The sequence below is a fragment of the Bufo gargarizans genome, chromosome 1 (assembly GCF_014858855.1).
Source record: "Bufo gargarizans isolate SCDJY-AF-19 chromosome 1, ASM1485885v1, whole genome shotgun sequence".
NCBI classification, from domain to species: domain Eukaryota; kingdom Metazoa; phylum Chordata; class Amphibia; order Anura; family Bufonidae; genus Bufo; species Bufo gargarizans.
The window spans coordinates 37,019,010-37,043,273 of record NC_058080.1 but is presented as its reverse complement, the minus strand read 5'-3'; the positions used below and the strand labels follow the sequence as shown (position 1 = coordinate 37,043,273).

Genomic DNA, 24,264 nt, shown 5'->3' with positions numbered 1-24,264 from the left:
GGGTGCTACCATTTGGGGATGTGTTCCTGCACAGTCTCTGGCAGCACTGATTGGATAGTGTCAGACTATACAGGGACACCCCCCAAACTGGTAATAACACCCAGCTGGACCTTCCATGCAAACTGGAGGCAATTCATTGATAACTTTAGCAGGAGTAACAGAGGAAAGACCCAACACAGAGTCATAAGGATGGATGCTCCAGAGGGAGGGTATGTCTGTGATGTCAGGCAGAGTACAGGTATCAGCTGTAGCTTCTATGTGATCGCTTTTATTGCAGTTTTGGGCAGTGACTACCCAAAGGATATATGGGTCTGACTTTGGGTACCGCCGGCGGTCTGGAGGAGCTGCTATGTACGGCTGACCGGTGCGGCGCCATAGTGGGCACTGTTGGGGGGCACAGTGGTCACAGGTGGTGGGGCCCATCTGGAGGAGTCAGACGTTTACAGCACGGCCAATGTCTGTCTATGGAGATTCCATGGCTGTGATTAGAGGGGAGGTTCACATACAGAGTGTGCAGTGTGGGGGACTCTATATATATCACAGGACCATTATACAGATGTTCTATACAAGTGTCCTGTGGATATTCTATCTATACATTAGAATGGGCTCAGTGACCTGCATGGCAGATACAGAATACGCATGCGCACTAGACAGCTCAGCGTCTCAAGCCTCATCCTGATTCCTTACCATTGATTTGTGGATTTCTGTGTGAGACGACGTCTCCCGCCGTCTGATTGGTTGTTGTTTGGCGAGTGCTCTTCTCCTGCGGTGCTGATTGGAGGATGGCGCAGGCCGCCCTTGTTTCCGACTCTGTGATTGGCTGCTAGAACGAGGCTTGGTTTTGCTGTCACCGGCTGATGTGAGTGGGGCCACAGCCCGTGCCCGGAACTGAGAGAGGGATAACGGCGAAGTGCGGGGGAATCCCGGGGGACAGTCTTAGGCGAGGTGAGTGTGGTGTGCGGGAGACGTGGCGGCTGTGTGCCCGGTGTGCAGACGGGAGGCGCCGGAACCCGTGTACTGTGCGCTCCTCCTCCATCCTCTGTGTGTAACGGTGCCCCCCCTATATGTGTAACGGTGCCCCCCCCTATATGTGTAACGGTGCCCCCCCCCTATATGTGTAACGGTGCCCCCCCCCTATATGTGCAACGGTGCCCCCCCCCTATATGTGCAACGGTGCCCCCCCTATGTGTGTAACTGTGCCCCCCCTATATGTGTAACGGTGCCCCCCCTATGTGTGTAACGGTGCCCCCCCTATGTGTGTAACGGTGCCCCCCCTATGTGTGTAATGGTGCCCCCCCTATGTGTGTAACGGTGCCCCCCCTATGTGTGTAACGGTGCCCCCCCTATGTGTGTAACGGTGCCCCCCCTATGTGTGTAACGGTGCCCCCCCCTATATGTGTAACGGTGCCCCCCCCTATATGTGTAACGGTGCCCCCCCATATGTGTAACGGTGCCCCCCCCCCTATATGTGTAACGGTGCCCCCCCCTAGCCCCCCTATATGTGTAACGGTGCCCCCCCCTATATGTGTAACGGTGCCCCCCCCCTATATGTTAACGGTGCCCCCCCTATATGTGTAACGGTGCCCCCCCTATATGTGTAACGGTGCCCCCCCCCTATATGTGGAACGGTGCCCCCCCCCTATATGTGTAACGGTGCCCCCCCCCTATATGTGTAACGGTGCCCCCCCTATATGTGTAACGGTGCCCCCCCCCCCCCATATGTGTAACGGCGGCCCCCCCCCCATATGTGTAACGGCGGCCCCCCCCCCATATGTGTAACGGCGCCCCCCCCCCCTTATATGTGTAGCGGCGCCCCCCTCCTTATGTGTGTAACGGTGTCTCTTATATCAGGGGTAGGCAGACTGCCACTCCAGCTGTTATAAAACTACAACTCCCAGCATACTTGCTCTGCTCTTCTCAGAACGCTCATAGAAATGAATGGAGCATGCTGGGAATTGTAGTTTGACAACAGCTGGAGTGCTGAAGGTTGCTGATCCCTGCCATATGTATGTATATAATCCGCTATATGATGTCCCCTATGTATATGTAATAGTGACCCCATATGTATAATGTGCCCCCTATATATGATGGTATCTATATTTATGTTAATATGTATCCTATAGTTATATAAAGTTATTCCAGATGTATAATATTATCCTATTTATATTCTATATAATCCCCTATATATGAAAAAATTATATTATCTCGTGTGTATGTATGTGTGTGTATATATATATATAATAATATTCCCTGTATATAATGGTATCCCTGTATACAGACATATCTCCTCTATCCCTGTATACAGACACGTCTCCCCCCTCCTCTGTCCCTGTATACAGACACGTCTCCCCCCTCCTCTGTCCCTGTATACAGACACGTCTCCCCCCTCCTCTGTCCCTGTATACAGACACGTCTCCCCCCTCCTCTGTCCCTGTATACAGACACGTCTCCCCCCTCCTCTGTCCCTGTATACAGACACGTCTCCCCCCTCCTCTGTCCCTGTATACAGACACGTCTCCCCCCTCCTCTGTCCCTGTATACAGACACGTCTCCCCCCTCCTCTGTCCCTGTATACAGACACGTCTCCCCCCTCCTCTGTCCCTGTATACAGACACGTCTTCTCCCCCCCCCCCCCCCTCCTCGGTCCCTGTATACAGACACGTCTTCCCCCCTCCTCTGTCCCTGTATACAGACACGTCTTCCCCCCCCCCCCCCTCCTCGGTCCCTGTATACAGACACGTCTCCTCCTCCCCCTCCTCCAGGATGGTCGGGGTGGGATCCTGTCTATCCCCCCGGAGGGTCTTGTCTTGTGACCGTCATCCCCGGATATAATTTCCCGGATCCCATAGACTTCGCCGTCTGCTCCACATAGAAGTTCTCTTGGCGCCAGCTGCAGACGTTGTCGCCAGGCAGAAGGCAACGTCCTTAAACTGGAGCACGGTGAGCTTCTTTAGGAATACACAACCCCCATCATCCTCAGTACTCCTCCTTTATAGCAGGGACCTTGCTCCAGTCTGCTGCACTGCATTGTGGGAGATAATGTACGGTGGCCAGTGTGTTCCTGGCAGTCATCCATGTTAAGCCTGGTTGGGTCTGCTCATAGCAGGGTGTCCAGACTGTCAGCAGAATTGTGCATGCAGCTCTGCAGGTAATTAGAGTATAGAAAATGAAGGAAGTCTGGATCTGTACAAGATAAGTAAATTGGAGGGTTGCGAGAAGCAGTGATGGCGGCCATGTTGGTTGTCGCTCGGCCGCGCACAGGGCCTGTATTTACTGCCAGCCCTCTAATCCGTGTTGACTTGCTGTGTGGTTTTTCTCCCTCAGACCCCGAGCTCCGTGGCCAGGATGAGCGTGGAGGCCACCGGCAAGCCCCTGAAGGTGGGCTCTCGAGTGGAGGTGATCGGGAAGGGACACCGCGGCACTGTGGCTTTCGTGGGTGCCACGCTGTTTGCCACAGGGAAATGGGTGGGAGTCATCCTGGACGAGGCCAAGGGGAAGAATGATGGCACGGTGCAGGGCAGGAGGTACTTCACCTGCGAAGAGAACCATGGCATATTTGTGCGTCAGTCACAGGTAGGAGACATAGAAATGTGCTAATACATCTCTCTGGGGGGCTGCTTCTGCCACTAGGGGGCGCTCACTGGATATGGAAGCAGACGGAAGAGTGTCGGTGTGTTTCTTGGTCCGTGCCTCTGAGCCCCAAAAGACTGGACATGTCCTTTCTATCACCGTGGTCTGCACCGCTCTGACATGTTCCTATGATTGCGGCCTTATCCTGTGATAGAGGTTAAGTTGTTGTAAAGGGACAAACTCCTTTAACCGCCTCCAGACCGCCTAACGCAGGATCGCGTTCCGGAGGCGGCTCACTCAGGCACAGTCACGCATCATCTCTCGAGACGCGAGATTTCCTGTGAACGCACGCACACAGGCGCGCGCGTTCACAGGAACTGCAGGTAAGCGAGTGGATCTACAGCCTGCCAGCGGCGATCATTCGCTGGCAGGCTGTAGATGCGATTTTTTTTTTTTCTTTTTTTTTCTTTAACCCCTAACAGGTATATTAGACGCTGTTTTGATAACAGCGTCTAATATACCTGCTACCTGCTCCTCTGGTGGTCCCTTTTGCTTGGATCGACCACTAGAGGACACAGGCAGCTCTGTAATAAGTAGCACCAAGCACTACACTACACCCCCCCCCCCCCCTGTCACTTATTAACCCCTGATCACCCCATATAGACTCCCTGATCACCCCCTGTCATTGATCACCCCCCCTGTAAGGCTCCATTCAGACGTCCATATGTGTTTTACGGATCCATGGATCAGATCTGCAAAACACATACGGATGTCTGAATGGAGCCTGACAGGGTGGTGATCACCCCATATAGACTCCTTGATCACCCCCCTGTCGTTGATCACCCCCCCTGTAAGGCTCCATTCAGACGTCTGTATGTGTTTTACGGATCCACGGATCCATGGATCGGATCCGCAAAACACATACGGACCTCTGAATGGAACCTTACAGGGGGGTGATCAATGACAGGGTGGTGATCACCCCATATAGACTCCCTGTTCACCCCCCTGTCATTGATCACCCCCCTGTAAGGCTCCATTCAGACGTCCGTATGTGTTTTGCGGATCCGATCCGTGGATCCATAAAACACATATAACACATGACATATACACTCCCTGATCACCCCCTGTCATTGATCACCCCCCTGTAAGGCTCAATTCAGGCATTTTTTTGGCGCAAGTTAGCGGAAATTGATTTATTTATTTTTTTGTTACAAAGTCTCATACTCCACTAACTTGTGACAAAAAATAAAATCTCACATGGACGCACCATACCCCTCACGGAATCCAAATGCGTAAAATTTTTAGACATTTATATTCCAGACTTCTTTTCACGCTTTAGGGCCCCTAAAATGCCAGGGCAGTATAAATACCCCATAAGTGACCCCATTTCGGAAAGAAGACACCCCAAGGTATTCCGTGAGGGGCATATTGAGTCCATGAAAGATTGAACTTTTTGTCCCAAGTTAGCGGAAAGGGAGACTTTGTGAGAAAAAAAAATAAAAATAAATCAATTTCCGCTAACTTGTGCCAAAAAAAAATCTTCTATGAACTCGCCAGGCCCCTCATTGAATACCTTGGGGTGTCTTCTTTCCAAAGTGGGGTCACATGTGGGGTATTTATACTGCCCTGGCTTTTTAGGGGCCCTAAAGCGTGAGAAGAAGTCTGGGATCCAAATGTCTAAAAATGCCCTCCTAAAAGGAATTTGTGCCCCTTTGCGCATCTTGGCTGCAAAAAAGTGTCACACATCTGGTATCGCCGTACTCAGGAGAAGTTGGGGAATGTGTTTTGGGGTGTCATTTTACATATACCCATGCTGGGTGAGAAAAATATCTCTCTATAATGACAACTTTGTATAAAAAAATGGGAAAAGTTGTCTTTTGCCGAGATATTTCTCTCACCCAGCATGGGTATATGTAAAATGACACCCCAAAACACACTGCCCTACTTCTCCTGAGCACGGCGATACCACATGTGTGACACATTTTTGCAGCCTAGGTGGGCAAAGGGGCCCAAATTCTAAAGAGCACCTTTAGGATTTCACAGGGCATTTTTAACACATTTGGATTTCAAACTACTTCTCACGCATTAGGGCCCCTAAAATGCCAGGGCAGTATAACTACCCCACAAGTGACCCCATTTTTGGAAAGAAGACACCCCAAGGTATTCCTTGAGGGGCATGGCGAGTTCCTAGAATTTTTTATTTTTTGTCACAAGTTAGCGGAAAATGATTATTTTTTTTTTTTTTTTTTTCTTACAAAGTCTCATATTCCGCTAACTTGTGACAAAAAATAAAAACTTCCATGAACTCACTATGCCCATCACGAAATACTTTGGGGTGTCTTCTTTCCAAAATGGGGTCACTTGTGGGGTAGTTATACTGCCCTGGCATTTTAGGGGCCCATATGTGTGCGAAGTAGTTTGAAATCAAAATGTGTAAAAAAATGCCCTGTGAAATCCTAAAGGTGCTCTTTGGAATGTGGGCCCCTTTGCCCACCTAGGCTGCAAAAAAGTGTCACACATGTGGTATCGCCGTACTCAGGAGAAGTTGGGCAATGTGTTTTTTTTACATATACCTATGCTGGGTGAGAGAAATATCTCTCTAAAAGACAACTTTTCCCCCATTTTTTTTTTATACAAAGTTGTCATTTTACCGAGATATTTATCTCACCCAGCATGGGTATATGTATAAAGACACCCCAAAACACATTGCCCAACTTCTCCTGAGTACGGCGATACCACATGTGTGACACTTTTTTGCAGCCTAGGTGGGCAAAGGGGACCAAATTCTAAAGAGCACCTTTAGGATTTCACAGGGCATTTTTTTACACATTTTGATCTCAAACTACTTCTCACGCATTAGGGCCCCTAAAATGCCAGGGCAGTATAACTACCCCACAAGTGACCCCATTTTTGGAAAGAAGACACCCCAAGGTATTTCGTGATGGGCATAGTGAGTTCATGGAAGTTTTTATTTTTTGTCACAAGTTAGTGGAATATGAGACTTTGTAAGGAAAAAAATAAAAATAAATCATCATTTTCCGCTAACTTGTGACGACAAATAAAAAGTTCTATGAACTCACTATGCCCATCAGCGAATACCTTAGGGTGTCTACTTTCCGAAATGGGGTCATTTGTGGGGTGTTTCTACTGTCTGGGCATTGTAGAACCTCAGGAAACATGACAGGTGCTCAAAGTCAGATCTGCTTCAAAAAGCGGAAATTCACATATTTGTACCATAGTTTGTAAACGTTATAACTTTTACCCAAACCAATAAATATACACTTTTTTTTTTTTTTATCAAAGATATGTAGAACAATAAATTTAGAGAAATGTATATAGAAATGTAGTTTTATTTGAAAAATTTTACAACTGAAAGTGAAAAATGTCATTTTTTTGCAAACAAATCTGTAAATTTCGATTGATAACAAAAAAGTAAAAATGTCAGCAGAATGAAATACCACCAAATGAAAGCTCTATTAGTGAGAAGAAAAGGAGGTAAAATTCATTTGGGTGGTAAGTTGCATGACCGAGCGATAAACGGTGAAAGTAGTGTAGTGCAGAATTGTAAAAAGTGGCCTGGTCATTAAGGGTGTTTAAGCTAGGGGGGCTGAGGTGGTTAAAGGGGTCCTCTCACTTCACAAGGGGCATTTATCATGTAGAGAAAGTGAATACAAGGCACTTCCTAATGTATTGTGATTCTCTATATTGCTTCCTTTGCTGGCTGGATTTATTTTTCACTCACTCGTTTCCAAGGTTACGACCACCCTGCAATCCAGTGTGGTCATGCTTTCACACTGGAAAAAGCACCAGCGTTTGTGCGTTCCCGTGGTCCTGGTCACCAGGGAGGCCAGCGCTTTTGCCTTTATTGTGTAAGCGCGACCACCGCTGCTGAATTACAGGGTGGTCGTAACCATGGAAGAAGTGTATAACCGTGATGGAGAAATGAATGAAGCCGGCAAAGGAAGTGATATGGACAATCACAATACATTAGTAATTGCCTTGTATTAAAGGGGTTTTCCAGTTACCCAAAATAAATTAAAAACACCAGCATTCAACCAGATGATGGCGCTCTGAGTGACTTTACATCCCAGCGCAAGGCTGACGGCGAGTGTCTGTAGCTTCTCTGCTCTCAGCTGGAACATCACAGATCCAAGCGGGGTCAGCAGTCCCATCAGTAATGAAGCAGTGTTGGATCTGGGTTGGGGGAGCGGCGCTATTCTAGTACATAAACCTTTACTAGAACAATTATGTGACCGGTCTCCACCAGGATTTGAACTGCAGCCCTTCTGTATGTCAGGCAGGACAGTTACCAGTACACTACAGACCTGCTGACCTTCTGTATGTCAGGCAGGAGAATTACCAGTACACTACAGACCTGCTGACCTTCTGTGTGTCAGGCAGGACAGTTACCAGTACACTACAGACCTGCTGACTCTTCTGTGTGTCAGGCAGGACAGTTACCAGTAGACTACAGACCTTCTGTGTGTCAGGCAGGACAGTTACCAGTACACTACAGACCTGCTGACTCTTCTGTGCTGAGGAAGCTATTTTCTTCACAGGCGTAACACTAAATAAATGGTATATTACTCATAGGAAAGGTAAAATAAATTGCGCCATCCACCATCTTGCGCCATATTGTCTCTTGCGGAGCGGAAGCAAGGACCCCGCAGCCCATGGAATGGCTTCCCTGTGTTTCCATGGGCTTCCGGGTCCATGCCTGGGATCAGTAAAAGATGGGACGTGTCCTCCATATCTTTTGCCGTGTCTTCGCATGGCCGCTTCCCATGTTTTGCGGACTCGTGGTTTGCAGTCCACAATGCTGGCCCGGCAGCGCTACGGCCGCGTGAATGAGCCATAAGACACCGCATCACTGCTGAGATCACATCTACATGACGTAGCCGTACAAGCCTTGCCATGCCTCAGATGTAGACGTGATGTCATCAGAAAATGTCATGTGACCGCGATGGTGTGCAGGAAACCGGGCCTTACAGATGCACCATCACTTAGTGAGTGATGTCATGTTTCCTGCTGAAATGTGCAGTACCGGAATACCCCTTTAACTTTGTCTACTTTATTGGGGGAGCATCCACTTGTAATGTTTAATTATTCTATATTCAATTTCACACCATTTCCAAGATCTCTGCTTGCTGCAGTGAATGCAAACCTTTATCATTTGCACCCAGAGCCTGCACCTTGTCCTACAAAGCCAAAGACTGTGTTACATTGTACCAAATCTATAGAATCCTCTGATCTGTACAAGGCAACTCCTGCACCCGTGTGAGATTAGTGAGGTGTCTGTGTGCGCCCCCTGCTGGTCAGCTCATAGTGACACCTCCTCGCCTGTAGTCTGCTTCATACAAGGTACCTGAGGGGGTAATGGGCCGGGGTCAGAGGTGACCCAGTGCAGACCATGTCTTTGCCCTGTTGTTCTCTGGCTCTTGAGATCCTGTGCAGCAGAGCTGACAATCTACTTTCCCTGAGTCTATTTACAGTGTACACATGTCAGGGAGGTGCTGCATTGTGTGATGTGGGGCAGGTCCGGCCGCCGTGACCTCAGCGTCTGCTGCATTATTCTCCTTGTGTTTGTGATAGTATCACAAATCACAGGAACAGTGACATCTCCGTGTGCTCGGCTCTGCTACATCAGTATGCCTGTGCTTCACTGAAGCTGTCGTGACAGACTATGAATACTGGCCATGTCCTGTGTAGTCAAAGGTCGCCTGTAGGGGGCGCAGATTCTGCGTTATCTTCTTACATGGACTTCTTTCTCTATAGATCCAGGTTGCAGATGACGGAGCGGACACGACCTCCCCTGAAACCCCCGAACCGTCCACCACAAGGGTCCTCAAGAGAGGTAAGAATATTATGGTGCTCATATACTGTGTGACCTCACCGCCTCATATACACCCATCACACAGGATCTATGGTATATACTACACCCGGGTATAGAGAATACAGCCGTACTGACCTCACCGCCTCATATACACCCATTACACAGGATCTATGGTATATACTACACCTGGGTATAGAGAATACAGCCGTACTGAGCCCACCGCCTCATATACACCCATCACACAGGATCTATGGTATATAGTACACCAGGGTATAGAGAATACAGCCGTACTGACCTCACCGCCTCATATACACCCATCACACAGGATCTATGGTATATACCACACCCGGGTATAGAGAATACAGCCGTACTGAGCCCACCGCCTCATATACACCCATCACACAGGATCTATGGTATATAGTACACCAGGGTATAGAGAATACAGCCGTACTGACCTCACCGCCTCATATACACCCATCACACAGGATCTATGGTATATACCACACCCGGGTATAGAGAATACAGCCGTACTGAGCCCACCGCCTCATATACACCCATCACACAGGATCTATGGTATATAGTACACCCGGGTATAGAGAATACAGCCGTACTGACCTCACCGCCTCATATACACCCATCACACAGGATCTATGGTGTATACTACACCCGGGTATAGAGAATACAGCCGTACTGACCTCACTGCCTCATATACACCCATCACACAGGATCTATGGTATATACTACACCTGGGTATAGAGAATACAGCCGTACTGACCTCACGGCCTCATATACACCCATCACACAGGATCTATGGTATATACTACACCTGGGTATAGAGAATACAGCCAAACTGACCTCACCGCCTCATATACACCCATCACACAGGATCTATGGTATATACTACACCCGGGTATAGAGAATACAGCCGTACTGACCTCACCGCCTCATATACACCCATCACACAGGATCTATGGTATATACTACACCCATCTACAGAGAATACAGCTGTACTGACCTCACCGCCTCATATACACCCATCACACAGGATCTATGGTATATACTACACCAGGGTATAGAGAATACAGCCGTACTGACCTCACCGCCTCATATACACCCATCACACAGGATCTATGGTATATACTACACTCGGATATAGAGAATACAGCCGTACTGACCTCACCGCCTCATATACACCCATCACACAGGATCTATGGTATATAGTACACCAGGGTATAGAGAATACAGCCGTACTGACCTCACCGCCTCATATACACCCATCACACAGGATCTATGGTATATACCACACCCGGGTATAGAGAATACAGCCGTACTGAGCCCACCGCCTCATATACACCCATCACACAGGATCTATGGTATATAGTACACCCGGGTATAGAGAATACAGCCGTACTGACCTCACCGCCTCATATACACCCATCACACAGGATCTATGGTGTATACTACACCCGGGTATAGAGAATACAGCCGTACTGACCTCACTGCCTCATATACACCCATCACACAGGATCTATGGTATATACTACACCTGGGTATAGAGAATACAGCCGTACTGACCTCACTGCCTCATATACACCCATCACACAGGATCTATGGTATATACTACACCTGGGTATAGAGAATACAGCCAAACTGACCTCACCGCCTCATATACACCCATCACACAGGATCTATGGTATATACTACACCTGGGTATAGAGAATACAGCCGTACTGACCTCACCGCCTCATATACACCCATCACACAGGATCTATGGTATATACTACACCCGGGTATAGAGAATACAGCCAAACTGACCTCACTGCCTCATATACACCCATCACACAGGATCTATGGTATATACCACACCCATCTATAGAGAATACAGCCGCACTGACCTCACCGCCTCATGTACACCCATCACACAGGATCTATGGTATATACTACACCCGGGTATAGAGAATACAGCCGTACTGACCTCACTGCCTCATATACACCCATCACACAGGATCTATGGTATATACTACACCCGGGTATAGAGAATACAGCCGTACTGACCTCACTGCCTCATATACACCCATCACACAGGATCTATGGTATATACTACACCCAGGTATAGAGAATACAGCCGTACTGACCTCACCGCCTCATATACACCCATCACACAGGATCTATGGTATATACTACACCCGGGTATAGAGAATACAGCCGTACTGACCTCACTGCCTCATATACACCCATCACACAGGATCTATGGTATATACTACACCCAGGTATAGAGAATACAGCCGTACTGACCTCACCGCCTCATATACACCCATCACACAGGATCTATGGTATATACTACACCCGGGTATAGAGAATACAGCCGTACTGACCTCACTGCCTCATATACACCCATCACACAGGATCTATAGTACAGTCCTGATCAAAAGTTTAAGACCACTTGAAAAATGGCAAAAAATCATATTTTACATTGTTGGATCTTAACAAGGTTCCAAGTAGAGCTTCAACATGCAACAAGAAGACATGGGAGTGAGACAAAACAGTTTTTGAGCATTTAGTTTAATGAAAATAACAATTAAACTGAAACAGGCTGTTTTTCAGCTGATCCAAAGTTTAGGACCACCTGCCTTTAAAAGGCCAAATCTGTGCAAAGATGTGGATTCATTGTCATCTTCTGTCAGGTAGTCACACGTTGTGATGGCAAAGGCAAAAAACTCTCCCTTTTTGAACGTGGTCGGGTTGTTGAACGGCATAAGCAGGGTCTCTCACCGCGCGCCATCTTGAGGTGGGACGCAGTAAGACAGTCATTTGGAATTTCTTAAATGATCCTGAAGGTTATGGAACAAAAAAGTCAAGTGGAAGACCCAAAAAAATGTCACCAGCACTGAGCCGGAGGATCTAATTGGCTGTCCGTCAAGACACTGGACGATCCTCGACCCACATTAAGGCCCTTACTGGTGCTGACTGCAGCCCCATAACCATCAGACGCATCTGAGACTGAAGGGCTTCAAAAACAAAAAACGTCTTCAAAGACCTCGTCTCCTTGAACGCCACAGAACTGCTCGCTTGGACTTTGCAAGAGAGCACCAAACATGGGACATTCAAAGGTGGAAGAAAGTTTTATTCTCTGATGAGAAAACATGTAACCTTGATGGTCCTGATGGTTTCCACCGTTACTGGCATGACAAGCAGATCCCACCTGAGATGTTGTCTACGCGCCACAGTGGAGGGGGCGCCATAATGGTCTGGGGGGCTTTTTCCTTCAGTGGAACAATGGAGCTTCAGGAAGTGCAGGGCGTCAAACGGCCGGTGGCTATGTCCAGATGTTGCAGAGAGCACTCCTCATGACTGAGGGCCCTCGTCTGTGGGGTAACAGGACAACGCTACAGTACACAATGCCCGCAGGACAAGGGACTTCTTCCAGGAGAATAACATCACTCTTTTGGCCCATCCTGCGTGTTCCCCTGATCTAAATCCAATTGAAAACCTTTGGGGATGGATGGCAAGGGAAGTTTACAAAAATGGACAACAGTTCCAGACAGTAGATGGCCTTCGTGCGGCCGTCTTCACCACTTGGAGAAATGTTCCCACTCACCTCATGGAAACGCTTGCATCAAGCATGCCGAAACAATAACGGCGGAGCTACTCATTACTAAGGTCATGTTTGGAAGTTGGATTTCTGTTTTCGGGGGGTTTCGTTTTTTTTGGAGGTGAGGTCCTAAACTTTTCATCAGCTGAAAAACAGCCTGTTTCAGTTTATTCATTGTTTTCATTAAAGTGAATGCTCAAAAAATGTTCTGTCTCACTCCCATTTCTTCTTGTTGCATGCTGAAGCTCCACTTGAAACCTTGTTAAGATCCAGCCATGCTGAATAGGATTGTTTGCCATTTATCAAGTGGTCTTAAACTTTTGATCAGGACTGTATATACTACACCCGGGTATAGAGAATACAGCCGTACTGACCTCACTGCCTCATATACACCCATCACACAGGATCTATGGTAAATACTACACCCGGGTATAGAGAATACAGCCATACTGACCTCACCGCCTCATATACACCCATCACACAGGATCTATGGTATATACTACACCCGGGTATAGAGAATACAGCCGTACTGACCTCACCGCCTCATATACACCCATCACACAGGATCTATGGTATATACTACACCCGGGTATAGAGAATACAGCCATACTGACCTCACCGCCTCATATACACCCATCACACAGGATCTATGGTATATACTACACCCGGGTATAGAGAATACAGCCGTACTGACCTCACCGCCTCATATACACCCATCACACAGGATCTATGGTAAATACTACACCCGGGTATAGAGAATACAGCCGTACTGACCTCACCGCCTCATATACACCCATCACACAGGATCTATGGTATATACTACACCTGGGTATAGAGAATACAGCCATACTGACCTCACCGCCTCATATACACCCATCACACAGGATCTATGGTATATACTACACCCGGGTATAGAGAATACAGCCGTACTGACCTCACCGCCTCATATATACCCATCACACAGGATCTATAGGTATACATTGTCGGTATGTCCGGGTCTGGATGCAGCGTATATGATGTATACTATGTGTAAGATGTACCTGCTGTGTTCTCCTTTATATATGTTGTATTATTACTGTTACATCTTATTTCTTGTAGACGCGTCGGACACCCAGAAGGCCAGTAAACTGGTGAGTCTCCCCCTCCTCGCTATACGTTGTCCTGACCGTGTACAGGTGATATCTCTGGGGGTCGCCCAGCGGCAGACACATGGGACGGGGGCGTCCTGTATAAATCACATGATACTTGGAATAGAGAAGTGAAGGAATAATACAGAATGCCGCACTTTACGTTAGACGCCAAAACCTAGTGCCGAGCATACCGCCACGTAGTCCTGTTTCGCTCTCCTGAGGTATTTCAGACAGGAAACTTGTGGATCATTTCTGGTATATTCTTCCTCACTATTTGCTAGAAAAAGATTTTCCTAAGGCCCCTTTCACACGAGCGAGTATTCCGCGCGTGTGCGATGCGCGAGTTGAACGCATTGCACCCGCACTGAATACCGACCCATTCATTTCTATGGGGCTGTGCACATGAGCGGTGATTTTCACGCATCACTTATGCGTTGCGTGAAAATCGCAGCATGCTCCTCTTTGTGCGTTGCGGCGCGATAATCCACGCAACGCAGGCCCCATAGAAGTGAATGGGGTTGCGTGAAAATCGCAAGCAAGTGCGGATGCGGTGCGATTTTCACGCATGGGTTCTAGGTGACAGTCTATTCACTGTATTATTTTCCCTTATAACATGGTTATAAGGGAAAATAATAGCATTCTGACTACAGAATGCATAGTACAACAGCGCTGGAAGGGTTAACAAAATAAAAAAGTTAACTCGCCTTCTCCTCTTGTTCGCGTAGTTCCCGGTCTGTTCTTTGCTAGCTGTGGGCTTGGGCTAAATGACCTGTGGTGACGTCAGATCACATGCTCCAATCACATGGTCCATCACCATGGTGATGGAGCATGTGATCTGATATCACCACAGGTCCTTTAGCCCACAGCTAGCAAAGAACAGACCGGGAACTACGCGAACAAGAGGAGAAGGCGAGTTAACTTTTTTATTTTGTTAACCCTTCCAGCACTATTATACTATGCATTCTGTAGTCAATGTTTTGCACTCGTGCGGAAAAATCGCGCATTTTCCCGCAATGCACCCGCCTCTTGTATATTGATATTAAAGGGATATTCCGGTAACATTAACCCCTTAAGTGCCAGGCCCATTTTTGGTTTTGCATTTTGGATTTCACCTCCCCATGTTCCAATAGCCGTAACTTTTTTCCGTTCACATAACTACACGCGGGCTTATTTTTTGCTGAACAAGATGTGTTTTTTTTAATGGTAATATTTAATTTATCATGTCTTTTATTGGAAAAACTGGAATTTTTTTGTTGTGCTTAATTTGAAAAAAACAAAACAAAAAACAAACATATCTCTACCAAGGATTTAGGGGTTTTGACGTCACAGCGTACACTGTGCGCTAATAATGATATGACGTCCTCATTCTGCAGCTCAATACGAATCCAGCGATATCAAACCTGTATAGTTGTAGCATAGAGGAGGTACAGTTGCAGTGTAAAGCATAGAGGAGGTACAGAGCTGCTGGTGAGGCAGCCGGTGTCCTTCAAACTACCTGATGCTCATAGGCAAAGAAGACTAGTAATGAAGGAGATAAATAGCAGGTAAGTATATGATGGAGCATGTAACCCTAAGGCCTCTTTCACACGGGCGTCAGTTTTTTTGCCTGGATAAGAGCCGGGTGCGTTGCGGGAAAATGCGCGATTTTTCCGCGCGAGTGCAAAACATTGTCATGCGTTGCACTCGCGTGAGAAAAATCGCGCATGTTTGGTACCCAAACCCGAACTTCTTCATAGAAGTTCGGGTTTGGGATTGATGTTCTGAAGATTGTATTATTTTCCCTTATAACATGGTTATAAGGGAAAATAATAGCATTCTGAATACAGAATGCATAGTAAACCAGCGCTAGAGGGGTTAAAAAAAAATAAAAATAATTTAACTCACCTTAGTCCACTTGATCACGAAGCCCGGCATCTCCTTGTGTCTCCTCTGCGCTGAACAGGACCTGGGGTGAGCTGCTGCTTAAATACAGGTTAAGGACCTTCGATGACGTCACTCCGGTCATCACATGGTACGTCACATGATCTTTTACCATGGTGATTCACCATGGTAAAAGACCATGTGATGACCGGAGTGACGTCATCGAAGGTCCTTAACCGGTATTTAATGGAGCAGCTCACCCCAGGTCCTGTTCAGCCGCTCAGCGCAGAGGAGACACAAGGAGATGCCGGGCTTCGCGATCAAGTGGACTAAGGTGAGTTAAATTATTTTTTATTTTTTTTTAACCCCTCTAGCGCTGGTTTACTATGCATTCTGTATTCAGAATGCTATTATTTTCCCTTATAACCATGTTATAAGGGAAAATAATAATGATCGGGTCGGGTCTCCATCCCGATCGTCTCCTAGCAACCGTGCGTGCAAATCTCACGGCATCCGTACTTGCTTGCGGATGCCATCCGATTTTCACACACCCCATTCACTTCTATGGGGCCTGCGTCACGTCAAAATCGGACAGTATAGAGCATGCTGCGATTTCAACTGAACGCACAAGTGATGCATTAAAAACAACGCTCATGTGCACAGCCCCATAGAAATGAATGGGTCAGGATTTAGTGCGGGTGCCATACGTTCGCCACACGGATCGCACCCGCACGGAAAACTCGCCCGTGTGAAAGGGGCCTAAGGGTCACGCTTCACCGCCCAGAGAACTCTTCATGAGGTCAGCAGACTGAGCTACCATTGCGCTCCTGGAGGGGTTGCGCTGCTGTGGAAGCCCCGGGCCCTGGGGGGGGGGGGGGGTGCTGCTGTGGGGGCCCTGGGATCCTGGATGGGGGTGTGCTGCTGTGGAGGCCCTGGGATCCGGTGGGGTGGGGGGGTGCGCTGCTGTGGAGGCCCTGGGATCCTGGGGGGGGGGGGTATTCGCTGCTGTGGTGGCCCTGACATCCAGGGGGGGTTCGCTGCTGTGGAGGCCCTGGGATCCGGGGGGGGGGGGGGGGGGGGGGGTTGCGCTGCTGTGTGGGCCGTGGGCTCCTGGGGGGTGCGCTGCTGTGTTGGCCCTGGGCCCCTGTGAGGGTGCTCTGCTGTCATGGAGGCCCTGGGGGGGGGGGGTGCGTGCTGTCATGGAGGCCCTGGGGGGGTGCTGTCGTGGAGGCCCTGGGATCCTGGGGGGGTGCACTGCCATGGAGGCTTGGAGCTCCCGCATCTAATAGTCCTGCAGTCCCTGGACTTGCAGTGTCCCGGAGATACAGTATTTTCAGCCCACAGTGCCACAGAGATGTAGGGTCCCCCCAATCTGCCTGGGTACGTATTACTGCCCTGGGTTTCTTGTATCGCCCTCTACAGTACAGCGCAGTACAGCTTCTGCCAGGATGAGCGGCTCTCCTGTACAGTGATAGTATGACTGTACAGCCGTGTTCACTGCGTGTCGGGGATCCCCCACACATAGCCGGAATCCTGTGCTGGTTGCAGGTGCGGGCTGATCTCTGCATCTTTCTGCTGTCTAGGAGAGCCCGGCAGATGTGGCACTGACTGCTCCATAACATGGCACGTAGTATGCGCCAGTGAATACTCCCATCGTGTACCTCACATGTACAGAGTGAACACAGTGTGAGCGCCCCCTTCTTTATCTGCTCTCTCCTTTTTATTCCTCCTTTTTAATCTTGGGGTTTTGGATCCGGTGACCAGTATCCGTCCAGTTAGAGTTGATATTGTACCTGGAGAGGGCGCTGGCACTCTATCTGCTTGCAGAGCTGTATCAGCGCCATCTAGTGGTCGTACAGTGCTCTGCAGCTACTGATGTACTCTGTCTATCTCAGGTGGGTGACTGAGGAGCCCCCCCGAGTCTCTCCAACTTCCAGGGACCAGTGGCCGGGCATAGACTAAAGCGAGGACTGGTCACCTCTCAGTGAGGATCATGTATCACCGTCAGACTAGGGTTGTCGCCATACCAATATTTTCATTCGATTTCAATACCATGAAGTATTGCAATACTTGATAACATGCAAAAAAAGCCGCGTACATTCCGCATTTTATGGAACAGTCCGGCCCATAATGGAGCAGTCTTATCCTATGTTTTGGGGGGGACAAGGTGACGAAAAATGGCGAATCACGTGTCTCTTATTTATTTTTCTGTTACGGCGTTCACCACATCGGAGAGATACACAGTACAGACCAAAAGTTTGGACACACCTTCTCATTCAAAGAGTTTTATTTATTTTCCTGACTGAAAATTGTAGATTCACACTGAAGGCATCAAAACTATGAATTACACATGTGGAATTATATACATAACAAAAACGTGTGAAACAACTGAAAATATGTCATATTCTAGGTTCTTCAAAGTAGCCACCTTTTGCTTTGATTACTGCTTTGCACACTCTTGGCATTCTCTTGATGAGCTTCAAGAGGAAGTCACCTGAAATGGTCTTCCAACAGTCTTGAAGGAGTTCCCAGAGATGCTTAGCACTTTTTGGCCCTTTTGCCTTCACTCTGCGGTCCAGCTCACCCCAAACCATCTCGATTGGGTTCAGGTCCGGTGACTGTGGAGGCCAGGTCATCTGGCGCAGCACCCCATCACTCTCCTTCATGGTCAAATAGCCCTTACACAGCCTGGAGGTGTGTTTGGGGTCATTGTCCTGTTGAAAACTAAATGATGGTCCAACTAAACGCAAACCGGATGGAATAGCATGCCGCTGCAAGATGCTGTGGTCGCCATGCTGGTTCAGTATGCCTTCAATTTTGAATAAATCCCCAACAGTGTCACCAGCAAAGCCCCCCCCCCCCCCACACCATCACACCTCCTCCTCCATGCTTCACGGTGGGAACCAGGCATGTAGAGTCCATCTGTTCACCTTTTCTGCGTCGCACAAAGACACGGTGGTTGGAACCAAAGATCTCAAATTTGGACTCATCAGACCAAAGCACAGATTTCCACTGGTCTAATGTCCATTCCTTGTGTTCTTTAGCCCAAACAAGTCTCTTCTGCTTGTTGCCTGTCCTTAGCAGTGGTTTCCTAGCAGATATTCTACCATGAAGGCCTTATTCACACAGTCTCCTCTTAGCAGTTGTTCTAGAGATGTGTCTGCTGCTAGAACTCTGTGTGGCATTGACCTGGTCTCTAATCTGAGCTGCTGTTAACCTGCGATTTCTGAGGCTGGTGACTCGGATGAACTTATCCTCCGCAGTAGAGGTGACTCTTGGTCTTCCTTTCCTGGGGCGGTCCACATGTGAGCCAGTTTCTTTGTAGCGCTTGATGGTTTTTGTGACTGCACCAATTTTTCGGCTGACTGACTGACCTTCATTTCTTAAAGTAATGATGGCCACTCGTTTTTCTTTACTTGGCTGCTTTTTTCTTGCCATAATACAAATTCTAACAGTCTATTCAGTAGGACTATCAGCTGTGTGTCCGCCTGACTTCTCCACAACCCAACTGATGGGCCCAACCCCATTTATAAGGCAAGAAATCCCACTTATTACACCTGACAGGGCACACCTGTGAAGTGAAAACCATTTCAGGTGACTACCTCTTGGAGCTCATCAAGAGAATGCCAAGAGTGTGCAAAGCAGTAATCAAAGCAAAAGGTGGCTACTTTGAAGAACCTAGAATATGACATATTTTCAGTTGTTTCACACTTTTTTGTTATGTATATAATTCCACATGTGATAATTCATAGTGTTGATGCCTTCAGTGTGAATCTACAATTTTCATAGTCATGAAAATAAAGAAAACTCTTTGAATGAGAAGGTGCGTCCAAACTTTTGGTCTGTACTGTATATTAGTTCAGACTTTTTTGGATGTGGCGACATGTAATATATTTATTTATTTTTGTTTATATATTTTATATGTAAAATTGGGAAAGTGGGTGATTTAAACTTAAAAAAAAATGTTTTATTTTTTTTTTACTTGTCCCATTCCCCCTAATAGAGCTCTATTAATGTGATTAAGACTTAACCCTGTCCCTGCTGACCTGGGCTTTGTGCACACAGCAGCACAGAGATCACCATGGCAGCCGTGAATGGCTTCAGCAGCGTCCTGGCTGCCATGGTAACCGATCGGCACCCGCTGCCCACATTTGTATTAACGGGTTAATTCTATTCGTTGGTGGCACCGTGGCCACAGCCCCTCCCTGCTCGTCAGTACTATTCTCATTGGTGGCCACCTCCTCCACTGTGCTGACTGATGAGAAGATGGCGCACGCTGAGGGCGGCACGCAGCCTAGTATCGTAAAATAGCAAATCACAGTATCAATCCCGGTGTGAAAGTACTGATTGGGTATTGAAAGTTCGATACCTGATGCAACCCTAAGTCAGAGATCGCAGTAACGTCTGTGTATTAATACTCCTGAGCCTTTTCCTGCTCTTATAGGGGTTATCCTGGAATTTTTATATTGATGGGCTCTCCTCTGGTTATCAGTATCTGATCTGTGGGGATCTGACGCCCATTACCCCCACCGATCAGCTGTGCAGCAGCCTCTTCCTAGGCCAGTGAATGGGGCTGAGCCGTAATACCAAGCACGGCCACTATCTAATGGACGGCGCTGTGGTCGGAGAGCTGCTGGGAGCCCGCCGTTATCGCGTGGCTCTGTGTAACAGCTGATCGGCCGGGTCATCATTATCAATTCCTGGATAACGAAGCTCCGTACCGTGAGGCGCTATGTGATTTGTAAGGAATCTGCTGATTGGTCCGGCTCCCGCTGTGGAGGGCGACCCGTGCGGGGCAGAGCTGCCATCTTTGCTGGTATAAGGTTGTTTTCAGAATTGCCTCATTTTGCATCAGGAGGATGTGATCTTAGGTTATGATGTCCCCCGAGGTCTGAGCTCCTATGGCGGCTCGTCTCCCCTCTGGTCAGTCACCTGAACTGTTCCCTGTAGGGGGCACTCCTGGGGAAACTGTGGGGTCTGTGGTCGCCTCGGGCCATGAGAGAGGGTGTGTGAAATACTCATGGGGTACTGGGCATATGATTTTGTGAAGGGGTGAAGAAGGGAGCCAAGTGATGAAGTAGAGGGGTCAGATGTAGTCTGGGTATCGGGGTGGATGTGGTTGTAGTATGGTTGTTGTGTGGATATCTGGGTGGATGTGGGTGTAGTACAGCTGTTGGTTGGATATCGGGGTGGATGTGGTTGTAGTACGGCTGTGTCTGGATATTGGGGTGGATGTGGGTGTAGTACAGCTGTTGGTTGGATATCGGGGTGGATGTGGTTGTAGTACGGCTGTGGTCTGGATATTGGGGTGGATGTGGGTGTAGTACAGCTGTTGGTTGGATATCCGGGTGGATGTGGTTGTAGTACGGCTGTGGTCTGGATATTGGGGTGGATGTGGGTGTAGTACAGCTGTTAGTTGGATATCGGGTGGATGTGTTGTAGTACGGCGGTGGTCTGGATATTGGGGTGGATGTGGGTGTAGTACAGCTGTTAGTTGGATATCGGGGTGGATGTGGTTGTAGTACGGCGGTGGTCTGGATATTGGGGTGGATGTGGGTGTAGTAAAGCGGTTAGTTGGATATCGGGGTGGATGTGGTTGTAGTACGGCGGTGGTCTGGATATTGGGGTGGATGTGGGTGTAGTACAGCTGTTAGTTGGATATCGGGGTGGATGTGGTTGTAGTAAGGCTGTGGTCAGGATATCTGGGTGGATGTGGGTGTAGTAAGGCTGTGGTCAGGATATCTGGGTGGATGTGGGTGTAGTAAGGCTGTGGTCAGGATATCTAGGTGGATGTGGTTTTAGTACGGCTGTGGTCTGGCTATTGGGGTGGATGTAGTATGGCTGTTGGCTGAATATCGGTGTGCATGTGGGTGTAGTATGGCTGTGGTCTGGATATCGGGGTCGGTGTAGTACGGGGTTGATGTGGTTGTTGTGTGGATGTGGGTGTAGTACAGCTGTGGTCTGGATATATGGGTGGATGTGGGTGTAGTACAGCTGTTGGTTGGATATCGGGGTGGATGTGGTTTTAGTACGACTTTGGTCTGGATATTGGGGTGGATGTAGTACGGCTGTTGGCTGGATATTGGGGTGGATGTGGGTGTAGTACAGCTGTGGTCTGGATATCGGGGTTGGTGTAGTACAGCTGTGGTCTGGATATCGGGGTCGGTGTAGTACGGCTGTGGTCTGGATATCGGGGTCGTGTAGTACGGCTGTGGTCTGGATATCGGGGTCGGTGTAGTACGGCTGTGGGTCTGGATATCGGGGTCGGTGTAGTACGGCTGTGGTCTGGATATCGGGGTCGGTGTAGTACGGCTGTGGTCTGCATTCGGGGTCGGTGTAGTACGGCTGTGGTCTGCATGTCGGGGTCGGTGTAGTACGGCTGTGGTCTGCATGTCGGGGTCGGTGTAGTACGGCTGTGGTCTGCATAGTCGTGGTCGGTGTAGTACGGCTGTGGTCTGCATATCGGGGTCGGTGTAGTACGGCTGTGGTCTGCATATCGGGGGCGGTGTAGTACGGGCTGTGGTCTGCATATCGGGGTCGGTGTAGTACGGCTGTGGTCTGCATATCGGGGGTCGTGTAGTACGGCTGTGGTCTGCATATCGGGGTCGGTGTAGTACGGCTGTGGTCTGCATATCGGGGTCGGTGTAGTACGGCTGTGGTCTGCATATCGGGGTCGGTGTAGTACGGCTGTGTCTGCATATCGGGTCGGTGTAGTACGGCTGTGGTCTGCATATCGGGGTCGGTGTAGTACGGCTGTGGTCTGCATATCGGGGTCGGTGTAGTACGGCTGTGGTCTGCATATCGGGGTCGGTGTAGTACGGCTGTGGTCTGCATATCGGGGTCGGTGTAGTACGGCTGTGGTCTGCATATCGGGGTCGGTGTAGTACGGCTGTGGTCTGCATATCGGGGTCGGTGTAGTACGGCTGTGGTCTTGCATATCGGGGTCGGTGTAGTACGGCTGTGGTCTGCATATCGGGGTCGGTGTAGTACGGCTGTGGTCTGCATATCGGGGGTCGGTGTAGTACGGCTGTGGTCTGCATATCGGGGTCGGTGTAGTACGGCTGTGGTCTGCATATCGGGGTCGGTGTAGTACGGCTGTGGTCTGCATATCGGGGTCGGTGTAGTACGGCTGTGGTCTGCATATCGGGGTCGGTGTAGTACGGCTGTGGTCTGCATATCGGGGTCGGTGTAGTACGGCTGTGGTCTGCATATCGGGGTCGGTGTTAAGTAGGGGCTGCACAGTACGGCTGTGGTCTGCATATCGGGGTCGGTGTAGTACGGCTGTGGTCTGCATATCGGGGTCGTGTAGTACGGCTGTGGTCTGCATATCGGGGTCGGTGTAGTACGGCTGTGGTCTGCATATCGGGTCGGTGTAGTACGGCTGTGGTCTGCATATCGGGGTCGGTGTAGTATGGCTGTGGTCTGCATATCGGGTGGATGTGGGTGTAGTACGGCTGTGGTCTGCATATCGGGGTGGATGGGTAGTACGGCTGTGGTCTGCATATCGGGGTGGATGTGGGTGTAGTACGGCTGTGGTCTGCATATCGGGGTGGATGTGGGTGTAGTACGGCTGTGGTCTGCATATCGGGGTGGATGTGGGTGTACGGCTGTGGTCTGCATATCGGGGGGATGTGGGTGTAGTACGGCTGATGCTCTGTGATGAAGTTGGTACCTGGGGTGTTATCCGCTCTAATACTTGTTTGCGTCTACTTACCTTGGAAGGAACTACTACTCCTCTAACCTGTCTGACATTTCCCCTCTCTCTCCATGCAGGGTACTACTGCATGGAGAGAGTGGTCTGCATATCGGGGTCGGTGTAGTACGGCTGTGGTCTGCATATCGGGGTCGGTGTAGTACGGCTGTGGTCTGCATATCGGGGTGGATGTGGGTGTAGTACGGCTGTGGTCTGCATATCGGGGTCGGTGTAGTACGGCTGTGGTCTGCATATCGGGGTCGGTGTAGTACGGCTGTGGTCTGCATATCGGGGTGGATGTGGGTGTAGTACGGCTGTGGTCTGCATATCGGGGTGGATGTGGGTGTAGTACGGCTGTGGTCTGCATATCGGGGTGGATGTGGGTGTAGTACGGCTGTGGTCTGCATATCGGGGTGGATGTGGGTGTAGTACGGCTGATGCTCTGTGATGAAGTTGGTACCTGGGGTGTTATCCGCTCTAATACTTGTTTGCGTCTACTTACCTTGGAAGGAACTACTACTCCTCTAACCTGTCTGACATTTCCCCTCTCTCTCCATGCAGGGTACTACTACTCCCCACAGATTAT

The 24,264-nt window shown here is 49.0% G+C and overlaps 1 protein-coding gene across 2 annotated transcripts in view; it reads left to right on the top strand.

Annotated features, from left to right (window-relative positions):
• The first annotated feature begins 815 nt into the window (after window positions 1-815).
• LOC122938959 (dynactin subunit 1) overlaps window positions 816-24,264 on the top strand; it is a 60,252-nt gene continuing 36,803 nt past the window's right edge. For both annotated transcript variants that reach the window (XM_044294862.1, XM_044294854.1), the window contains exons 1-4: window positions 816-945; window positions 3,325-3,573; window positions 9,346-9,424; window positions 14,094-14,125. In XM_044294862.1, coding sequence (XP_044150797.1) covers window positions 3,346-3,573; window positions 9,346-9,424; window positions 14,094-14,125 — 339 coding nt within the window. In that variant the 5' untranslated portion in view covers window positions 816-945; window positions 3,325-3,345. The remainder of the gene's footprint in view (window positions 946-3,324; window positions 3,574-9,345; window positions 9,425-14,093; window positions 14,126-24,264) is intronic.